The sequence below is a fragment of the Fopius arisanus genome, unplaced genomic scaffold, assembly GCF_000806365.1.
Source record: "Fopius arisanus strain USDA-PBARC FA_bdor unplaced genomic scaffold, ASM80636v1 scaffold00075, whole genome shotgun sequence".
Taxonomy (NCBI): Eukaryota; Metazoa; Arthropoda; class Insecta; order Hymenoptera; family Braconidae; genus Fopius; species Fopius arisanus.
The window spans coordinates 29778-40385 of NW_011887814.1; the positions used below are offsets into that span (position 1 = coordinate 29778).

Below are 10608 nucleotides of genomic sequence, written 5' to 3' on the forward strand. Positions count from 1 at the left end.
ATCAAATGGCAGCACAACGGCAAAAATGAAATGATCAAATTATAATCATAACAATTTTTTCAGTGCAAAAGTAACCAGTTAAATTAATTAACAAGGATTAAATGAAGTTGTACGGTAAATTTGTGGAATAAAAATACATTTTATTTTCACACCTTGATTCACTAGAAATTATATACACTTCTGCTTTTTATCAATTATTCATATCATTTTCATCAATTATTCATCATTTCCTTACGATAATCTCCACTTCATACACGATATTATATAAAGAAAGTTTTTTTTTCAACTCGCATTATTATCCATTCATAAAACTAAAACGATAAGAAATAATATGGGAGCAATTTCATTTTGTCTCAATAATTTATAAAATCCATAATAAATTACCAGAGAATCGACGTTTATTCGTAATCGTTTGTTTAATTTACAAGGACGGAGGGAATTTTCATACTGAAATGAGAAAAAAAATCGAGAGTAATTAACAATTTAATTAAGTACGTTGATTTTAATTATTTGGCAGGAGAATACTTGGGAAATCGAGTGAATTCAACATTCAATCCTCTGGTTGTAAAAGTCAATTTAAAAATGTCGCAGCTCCTCTGTTTATAATTAAACATAGAAAAAATATGTTGGCTAGTTGATACATAGATTATCGTTATTTTTCTCAGAACCTTTTTTTTTCCCTTTCATATTTTTTTCCGCTGAATCTTCTGGTTAGAAATAAGCTACCTAGTATATACAGAGCTTTTTTGTTAATTACAAGCAAAGTAGAAAAAAAATTACGCCTGGAGGGTGATTCTTACTCATTCCTCATCCTGCCTTTTTTTTATTGAACGATTAGTTGATCAATTAAGTAGTGAAGTGGTAAAAGTTTAATTTTAGAAAGAATGGGATTCTAGAGGAATATCTATCAGCAACTGTTAATTTTTTCAGGATATTTAATTCTGAGACTTTCAATTATCGAATTAATCAATCAAATTGTTTCTAAAGAATGTCAGAGAATTACTGAATTATTGAAATTTCATTTTCTAATTAATCATTGAATTCTGGACTTTTTCCTGAATAATTAATTCTCACCACTCCAAGACTGAATGAATCCACATAATTATTTTTCTCGTCTCTGAGATCGATCTTCGTGGGTGACAAAATCGTCCTCCAGGTTAATATCCCATGGTTTCTAAAGAAGATCACGATTAATTACTCCTTTCTATAATTTTTGATGGTGTATTGGGTTTGGGCTCGATTCAAGCAGGCGTATTTACAAGATTATCGGTAATGAGATGTCACTGAGATCCCAGGGCTGGGAAATTATTGACTTCTGTCTGCTCGAGGACTGGACCTGAATCCCCTGTGTACGATATACGAAGACGCATTCGCAGATTTCCCTGTAATTTATTAATTGTTCCATTTAAAAATTACCCACAAAGGGAATAATTAACATTTTTCATTCACAATGTTTCAACAAAATTCATTATCTCAACGAATGATTAATTCAGCACTGAGATTACATCTGATGTATCAATTAACTGTGGAATTGCTTGTTCATTAATTGATTACTGAATACTTGATTAATTCTTACTGAATTCATGTTCGAGACTTTCAGCACTTGAGTAACTTGTCCAGAGGGTGAGATAACAGTGCTGGATGGTGGCAGCATTTGCAATTGGAATGTCTAGATGAAAAAGTAATAATTAAAATCCAATAGAATTAATCATTAGAAATATTGAAACAATTATTCTATTTACTCGGGGAACCGCAGCTTCAAATCGGAAATCAGTGAGTGGAATTCCCCCTGAGTTGACAGCAGTCATATTGATGATGAGTAGATCAGGACTGTCCATTGGCCGTTCCATCTTGAAGTTTATTTTCAGTCCAGCTTTATCCAAAACTACAACACTTGGCACTTCTGGAATTCAACAGAACAAAAATGTATTCTTCTAGACTACATGACAAATACAAGATTTCCTCTGGTTTAAACTCACCATTTTGAACAGGTGCACTGAATAACCCATCAACCAGGAAATTTCCAGGGGATGTGGAACTGAAAATTGCTTCAGTTCCTGCGAGAGGTCCCACTGGACTCGTCACCTCCTCAATACCATTTCCAGTTGTCCCAGCGGACGAGAGGTCCAGACCCCCCAGAAGATCCAGAAGATCATTATTTCCAGCAGCTGGAGTTGCCACAGACCCTGGAGACGTCAGAGTTGGAAGGGATAATTCTGAGGAGCCCAGGAGATCCAAAAGCGCACTAGAATCACTAGCTGGTGTCACAGCTGTTTCCACTGGTTTTTCATCCTCGAGATCTTGTTCACCATTAACCAGTCCAATTATTCCATTCGCCTGGGGTCTAGCTGTCTCCATTGGGGGCATTCTCTCCAGCAGTGCTGGCCTCAAGTGATCGTATTTTCTGAATAATTGAGAGAACTCGATCCCTCGCTGCTGCAGCTCGATGTGCAAATTACTACCGAATGTGTCGATTATCTGGCGGATTTTCCTGTAAAATCGAGGCGTCCTACTGAAATAATTTCGACTGATATTCATGCATACGAGGACGGCAACGGGATTATAATTAAATGGGTAAATAATTTTTTTAATCGAATTTTTACTATTGAAATTTTAGTATATAATTTTTTTTTCACCAAAATGTGGGGTTCTAAAGGTTTTTATGGGTGAGAAGGAGAACTCACTCGTTTCCTCGTTGGAATCTTGTGCTGAGTTTTGTCAGAGACTGGAGAGTGTACTGTTTGGTGACAACAGTATTTTGAGGGCTCCAGAGGAGCCGTTGGTAAACATCTATCACATCATCTTCTGTCAGATTGACTGGAGCTTCCATGTCCTCTGGAGGTGGCCCATACAAAAGGAGATCACCGTATTCTCCAATGCACCACGTGGCAACCTGGGCCAGAGGCTGTTTATCAAATGTATCTCGTTCTAGGGCATGCCACAGGGCATTCACAGCATATCCCTGTTGAGTCTGGGCTTCGGAGATTAATTGAATGGTGCAGGCCACCACATCATCACGAACATAATTTCCAGCCTGAAACATAAAAAAATTGAATCCAAATTTTATCACTAGGTATCTCTTAAGACTCACGCCAAAATCACAGTAAAATTGACGCGAATTGATAATTATTTTTATTTCCGTATTGAATTTTTTAATTCTCATCGATTATAATGATAAACTTACAGCAACAAGAACTTTAAATAATGTTTCCAGATGCCAGCGTTTGTTCGGTGAATATCTCTCAGCAGACATGACAATATTGCTGCTACACTGAGCCTTAAACTCAGGATCAGCTTTTTCCAGGAACAGGAGAAGTTCCTTGATCATATTCCTGATGTTGTTCGTATTGACGAGAGCGAAACTTAATTCCATGGCACGCCTTCTGATCGACACGTCCGGGTCTTTCAAGCATTCCTGAGAATAATAATGAAGGATTAAGTGAATTTGAAAATTTTTATAACTCAAATTAATCCTCGTAATTACCAAAATTGTTGATCGATGTCTTTGAACAGCTGACGTATCCACATAAACAGTTTTCAAGAGTGTGTTAAGTGCAACATAACGAATATTTTTATCGTTGTTAAGCAAAAATCGTCCAAGAATATTGACAGCTAGAACTCTCAGGCCGCTTTCACTCTTGATGTCCATTATGGAGAGAACGGTCTCGTAGAGGATGGTGTTGCCAACGTTTTTACTGGTCTCAGTGTTAGTGGCGACTTGTGCAAGAATATCGTTCATGGCTTCAGAGGCATCGACATCATTTCTCCCCAGAATTCTCAACAGGCGAAGAATCTTCACTTGGAGAAATGGATCGGACACACCTGACACGTCGTGCTCAGGGGAGTACCCAGCGAGTATCAAGTTCTTCAAGATTCTCACCAGATTGGGAACGATCTAGAAATGATAATCGATAGTATTCCATTATTTTTCTATGACTTTCTTCATTTTTTCAGTGAAAAGACAGAGAGAATCCATCGAGAAAGAGTGCAGAACAGCTGCAATACGTTTTTCAACTGAAATAATAATCAATAAATGGACAATTTGGACTGGGAAATCGGGGGAAATAATTGACACTTAGGGAAAGCTCCTCAGACCGTGGGGAATAATTTTTCGTCGATTGTCTGTGCAAAATATTATTCCCACGTGTCCCAGAAAATATGGAACAGGAATTATGAAGTTATCATGCATCAAATTAATATTGATTGGATTAGTGGATTTTACCTCTCGATGGCCGCACTCCTAGAGACAGGATAGAATTCATTATTTCAACTATTTTTCCAATCGAGAATTTCTCCAATTCTTTAATTGAAGGTAAATATATATCTTCAGCAAAAATGGATGACGAATAATAGAAAAATACAAAAGGGATGATCGTATTTAATTATTTCAAGAGAACACTAATATTTTAGGGGGAAAGGGATTTTTCACGTCTCTTTAAAGATTAATTCGTCATAATTATTTATTGTAGCTGTGGGTAATTGATGGTAATGACAATTGAATTTACCTTTTTAAAATGGTTGAGGGTATCCACACTGTTTTCACACATTTCTGTAATTAACGTGACACCGGTAATGAGCACTCCATGATTTTTCTCAGTCAATAGACTCCTTGTTGCTGGGAGGAACATCTCCATCAGCTCTGGGACACGACGGATTATTCTAAATGCACAGAGTGCTGCCTTCTTACGGATATATGCGTTTGGTGATTTCATGAGTCTCTCGACTTCAGCTGCTAAATCACGAGCCATTTCTGGCGATGCTATTGCACCCAGGGTACATAGGGCTAAGCCAATTACAAATTGAGTCGGACTATTTAAGTCTCTGGAATGAATCAGGAACAAAAATTGTAAAAACTTTTTTCACCTCGAGGTAAAAATAGCAGTGGAAAATTCTCGTTGTGGAAATGTACTGTTAGAATATTTAATTGTTAAATTGAGAATTTTGGGTGAATTTTACGCACTGTTTCAGGCAATTGGTGATTAATAAATGGACATCCTGTCTCTCGTCGAGCAACAACATTGCTCCAAGATATCCTATACGCTTGTCTGTGAATCTTGGAGAGGCAATCAGCTTGAGGCACTCCAATTGACCAAAATGTGCTGGATAACTGTGATAAAATATATTTTTTTTCATAACTGTGATATTCATTCCGATATTTCTGTTTGATGGATTTGCACTGGTGATTTTTATGCGTCATTTTTTTTTCGAGTTATCGGAATTGACAATTTTTCTCACCCCAACATGTGAATGTACAGTAATTTTGCGATGTTTCTGCATCTCCACACACTGTCCTCCTCTCTAAATGTTGACCTGATGTACGCACACTCTTTATTCACAACTGTACGTTCTTCAGCAGCTGTTCTAGCTGCTCTTATCTGCCTTATCAAATCCCTGAGCCGCGTGGGTGCTGGCATTCTCACTGTTGATACTTTCGAAATTACCAAGAGGTATTATAAGTCGTGCTTTTGTGGTTAGAAGATGAACAGTGAGGCATTAGTGTACACCGCCGGTAGAATATTGAATGTACTCCATCGTAAATAAGTGAACAATTGCATTATTATCAACTCATTACCCTAACAATTCATTTAAAATCACTGGACATTTACATTTTTCCCTGCAACTTCTCATTATCACTGACGGCCATATCAATAAATTAATATTACTAATAAATATTGCAATCAATTTACAGTTAATTGAAATCGATAATTAGAATGAGTCAACGTAGATAATTTCTTTTATTCAATTTTTATGTATTGATCGGAAAAATGTCATGTTCATAAAGATGGTATTTTCAGAGTTAATTCAAATTTTATAAGCAAAAAGCTAATAGGAAATAGTGGGATGTAGAAAAAGGATAAATAAATTAATGAAATGCGTTGATTAATTTGGGAGTGTACCCACCTCTTTCAACAGCCTCATTCAAAGCCTGCCTTATTGAGGCCATGTTAAAGGCTGGGTTAAACCTGGAAACACAAGAACAGGTAAAATCCATGCATGTTATTGAACAAATTAGCAAAAATCAAGTCAACAACACGATTCAAAAAATAAACAAATAATCTTTCCTGATATTTTTAAAAATATCTCCACAACAAAGAACAATACGACAATTTGCATCAGGACATTTTCTCTAGATCTCGATGAGCTCTACAAAAAAAGTATTGATAAAAATTTTCCTATCTCCCTTCATCTCGGAGATATTCCCGAAAGAGGGGAGATTTATCCTGGAGTTCATTGACAGTGCAGTAATATTTGGTATTTGAGAGATAATTAATGGAATGAGGTGCTTCTTTCTGGTTGGTGTTAATTAATTGATTAATTACCCGTGTTCGGAGGCATTCATGGCTCACGACGTGTCTCCTGACGTGTTTCAACAGTTAAATACTGGAATATTTCGATTAACGAGAATCAGCTTCAAAGTGCACGGCTCGAGTCCTGGATGTCGTTATCGATAATTAGAGCAAAATTTCACATCGAGGGGGTGAGTAAAACAGTTTAATTCATTTGCAAGCAAAGAAAAGCGAGTGTGAAGAGATTTTTTCAGTGTGGAATAAAAAAAAGACTGAAAACACCTCTCCCTGGAATTCGAATAAGTCACATTTTCTCAAGATTAATTTTTTCCAAATATCTCGAGATTGAAGAAAAATAGCGAATTTTCGTAAAGAACTTTTCTGTAGTGTTTCCTTTTCTCTACAAAAAATGTCTGAATGAAAATATCGCTAGCTCCTTTCAATTCTGAGATACTCGCTAAGAACTGGCTTTGAAAAAATGACTTGTTTTAGTTTACCAATTTTTTACAAAATTTCTTTTCTTGTTAATAATTAGATTTCTCGATAAAATGAGAAATGAGGGGATTAATTGATGTTTCGCGATTTATTTCCCTCAGACTTTCTGGGGACGGCGAATAGACGAGTGGAGGCTAATGAAAGGTAAATTTGCAGGAAGAACTTCCAATCAACGATTAATCCAGTCAGCGGAGTTCCGGAGTTCGAGAGAAGTTTGTGATTATTCAACGAAAAACCGTTTATTTTGACGAGACAAAACAACGAAGAGAGGAAAATAAATTGGGAAGCGAGATAGATCGGAAAGATTTGACTAATCCTTTCACAGAAATTTTTTATGGTATCTTAATAAAAGAAAATTGTCTCCTAGTCGGATTTATGAAATGAAAACAATTGTCTGGAACAAATTGAAGGAAAAAAATTGTTTTCTCTGAATTTCCCAGTGGAGAAATATATGAAAAAAATATATAATAAATGGACTCTATATACTGTACCAATTTATTGAAGAATATGGAAAAAATTAAGCAATCCATGCATTTTTTAAATAATCCTTATGTGCAATGAATTTGATACACTTTTTTACACATTTTCAAAAAGAATATTTCCTAGGGGTAAAATTCTCTATAAATAGAGGAACGCCTGTAAAATTAATCGAAGATGATCACATCTTCGAATGATTTCCTGTACTGATAAAAAATTGTTCTGCCAATTGAATCGATGAATGCCAAATTAGTTTGAAGCAGAAAAAATGAATTTCCAGAGACTCTAGCGAATTCCAAAATATTTACGTTAATAATATAATTCCTATGACCTTGGGATAGATACAAAGTCCTGTAAATCGAGTAAAAATGAGTAAAAATGTGAAAAACAGCTGAGAAATGGAGTGAAACGTGTGGCAATGCCACGGTGTCACTCCAAGATGTGTAAACTTGGACAAATACGGTATTGGTGAGGCCAGGCCCCTCTTATCAGCGCCCTCCCTCACATCATCAACGAGAAAAACGTCACCTGTACCATTTACCAATTACCTGACACAATTAAACATCAATTAATCCCCGGACACCATTGATCTCTCATTTTTTTTTTACCCTTATTTCACTTTTCCTGGGACAGACGTACCTGAGCCGAAACACTGACACTAGAGTACTAATGGTCTTTTTTTGGTACCACAAAAACCATAATTATCAGGGGTTGAGGGGAGGGGGGTGGTTGCTTGAGGTTTGAAAATTTTGAGGTACTAATCACTGAAAAATCAACCGTCATCGGTACTTTTTCGATGATACTTGGATTTTTTACACCTCTCGGCTGTACTTGACTCGACTTGTACTTGACTCCACTGTACCCCCCACCACCAGCACCTGAAACACTTTTTTCTCTCCAACGTGCAAAGCAAAATGGCGGATGGGGGGGAGGTGTGGGTGGCACATTTGACGTTTTTTTTTTATTTCGAGGATTTTCGGCGGGCGTTGGTGGCTTTTGGGGGGTTATTTTAATCGTTCAGGGGGTAATGGGAGTTTGACAGGTGCGGAATTACCGCGGGAGGAGAACCGCTGACTCCAGCGGTGCCAGCAGATCAGGCGGGAAATTTGAATGGAGAAATCGGAGTCTCGTATAAGATTTTTTTATTTTTATTGTTTACGGGGAAATGTATGGGAAAATAAATGTCCGGTTGATGGAAAAACTGAATACTCATTTTTTCCCACTTTTCAGAACTTTATGAGTCACGAGGGAGATGAAGGTAAATCAAATATTAATCCGCCAATTGAATTAAATTTATTAGATATTATTTATTATGTATGTTATTAACGTTATTACTGAATAAGAAATAAATATTTAGTCATGGAAAATTATATTGACACTTCATCCTCATTAAAAATCTCTAGCTACTCCTGCATTAATTAATTAATTATTAATTACTGCGTTATCAATTCCCAAGTGAATAATCTATAAATATGAAACATATCACTTTATAAATATTGAGAAATTATTTAATATTTTACCTTCGATTTAGCTCTGGTGGCAAGACACTCCAGTCCTCAGTATCATAATACCCCCACATATCACGTACAAACCACGAAAAAAAAAATCCCAATGTACACAGAGTAAAAGTTGTTGAGCTCGAGTAATCACAGCGTAAACCAAATGAATAATCAATAAAACAGTTCCCTCGACGATGAAATTAAAGCCACGAAAAACTTGGAGACATTTTGAGAATGCATTAGAGCATCGATGGACGATTGAAGAGAACGAAACGTGAAGAATTCGCTTCCCACTTTCTTATCTCTTATCTCCTCTACCTGTGCTATCACTGGGACTATTTCTGATTCATTATCGCCTGAGAGAGAAAAACTAAATGACATAAAATTTTATTACTTATTAACAAGTTTTTTTGGATTTTTTTCTTATGGAATTCATTAAATGTATTGATGAGATTGGCGATGAGGAGCTACGACAAACAATTGTCGTCTTGATTTCTCGGGGGTCGAACATCGCTGTTCCTCTTGACACAGTCGACGAGCCAATGGATTCCCTCGTCTACTCCATCTCTGATTTGTATAATGAAAATTCATAGAAGATTAATTTAGGGATGAAGTAATGAAAATATCCCAGATATTTTTGGGTTGAAAAGATGAATAAAAAATCATAATTTTTGATAATTTACCCTTTTAATGCTGAAACTGGCATGACCATACAATCTCTTCTCCCAATCAGATGTGCATTGCGATTGAATATAGGTTTAACTTCCCTGATGCCCATTGAGTCCAAAATGTCTTGTTTATTTGCCAGAACCAATAAAGGAACACCAGTCAAATGTTCTGACGATATCACTCGATCTGGAAAAGAAAATATTTCCCAATTAAAGTTCTGAAATTCAAAATTTTCCTTGATTAATAAAAAATATAATAAGAAGATAATAATTACCGAAAGTCTCTTTGGAGTCTGGAATTCTCTCACGATCTGACGAGTCGACTATATAAATTACTGCGTGTGATTCTGCATAATACTGTTGATGAAAAATGCAATAATTAAGTAGAGTTATGGAATAATAAAATATTTTTTGGGCTAGGACAGAGAAAACGTAGAAAATGGAACTAAGAGTTTCTTCTGGGGATTTTTCTATATCTTAAGGTGCAATTGGAAAAGTTTAAATATTTACCTTATCCCAGAGTGACTGCAATTCCTCTTGTCCCCCCAAGTCCCAGAAATTTAGTCTCACTCCGTCAATATCAATTTTTCCAATATTCAGACCAACAGTTGTCGTTATTTTATTTGGATTCATCCCTTTATAATTCTTCGTGAATTTCGTTTTTGCAGCTTCCAGATATGTCTGAAAAAAAAAATAAATGTAGTTAACTGATGATGAAAATAAAGAACTACGAAATGCAATTTAATAATTACAAGTCCACAGGTTAATGAACAGGAGCTTGTAGCAATGATTAAATTCTTATTGTAGAAAAATTGAGGGAATTGGAATCAAAAAATGAAACTTACCGTTTTGCCAGCATTATCAAGCCCCAGGATGAGTACAAAATACTCGTCTTTCTGGACTAGATATTTGTAAAATCCATTCAATAAAGTGTACATATCCTCAAACAATTTAGTTCAGATTTTAATGCTTCTCATCAACAGAATAAATGGTCGCGCCCTCTCTCTCATAGGGTCGATCCTAAAACTTCCAGGATCACGATTACCCCCCGACGTGATACTCAAACTCAGGACTACCTCTTCCCCTTGGTTCGGATTTTTCGATAATAAATTTCGATTAATCGATTTAGATAGGATCGATCTCCATGTATCGATTCATAGAAAATCGACCTTTTTTCAACTC

At 36.0% G+C, this 10608-nt stretch overlaps 2 protein-coding genes across 7 annotated transcripts; both read right to left on the minus strand.

Moving 5' to 3' along the window:
• Positions 1-184: 184 nt before the first annotated feature.
• On the minus strand, positions 185-9040 carry AP-1gamma (adaptor protein complex 1, gamma subunit). 6 transcript variants are annotated; one of them, XM_011310357.1, is made up of 13 exons: positions 7899-8174; positions 6321-6432; positions 5902-5963; positions 5236-5419; positions 4961-5107; positions 4506-4821; positions 3485-3895; positions 3185-3415; positions 2685-3034; positions 1980-2491; positions 1743-1903; positions 1577-1669; positions 185-1382 (listed from the first exon to the last, which is right to left on the minus strand). In XM_011310357.1, exons 2-13 carry the CDS (start codon positions 6338-6340, stop codon positions 1281-1283), a joined length of 2589 nt encoding a protein of 862 aa, XP_011308659.1. In that variant the 5' UTR covers positions 6341-6432; positions 7899-8174; the 3' UTR covers positions 185-1280. The 6 variants fall into 6 exon arrangements, with proteins under 6 accessions (XP_011308659.1, XP_011308658.1, XP_011308656.1 ...); XM_011310356.1 differs by having other exon boundaries at positions 5236-5428; XM_011310354.1 differs by lacking the exons at positions 6321-6432; positions 7899-8174 and adding an exon at positions 8780-9040.
• An 89-nt stretch (positions 9041-9129) lies between these two features.
• Positions 9130-10528, minus strand: Arfrp1 (ADP-ribosylation factor related protein 1). The gene is made up of 5 exons (XM_011310358.1): positions 10272-10528; positions 9937-10107; positions 9702-9783; positions 9442-9613; positions 9130-9325 (listed from the first exon to the last, which is right to left on the minus strand). Exons 1-5 carry the CDS (start codon positions 10362-10364, stop codon positions 9226-9228), a joined length of 618 nt encoding a protein of 205 aa, XP_011308660.1. The 5' UTR covers positions 10365-10528; the 3' UTR covers positions 9130-9225.
• Between the last annotated feature and the right edge of the window lie 80 nt (positions 10529-10608).

Coding starts and splice junctions, on each gene's coding strand:
- AP-1gamma (XM_011310351.1), bottom strand. CDS start 8,838: ATGTGGGGGTATTATGATACTGAGGACTGGAGTGTCTTGCCACCAGAG. Junction 3,896..4,505: donor CCCTCAACCATTTTAAAAAG/GTAAATTCAATT, acceptor TATCATTTCTAG/ATCGTTCCCAATCTGGTGAG. Junction 1,670..1,742: donor TTGAAGCTGCGGTTCCCCGA/GTAAATAGAATA, acceptor TTTTTCATCTAG/ACATTCCAATTGCAAATGCT.
- Arfrp1 (XM_011310358.1), bottom strand. CDS start 10,364: ATGTACACTTTATTGAATGGATTTTACAAATATCTAGTCCAGAAAGAC. Junction 10,108..10,271: donor TTGATAATGCTGGCAAAACG/GTAAGTTTCATT, acceptor TTTTTTTTTCAG/ACATATCTGGAAGCTGCAAA. Junction 9,326..9,441: donor CCAGTTTCAGCATTAAAAGG/GTAAATTATCAA, acceptor TATACAAATCAG/AGATGGAGTAGACGAGGGAA.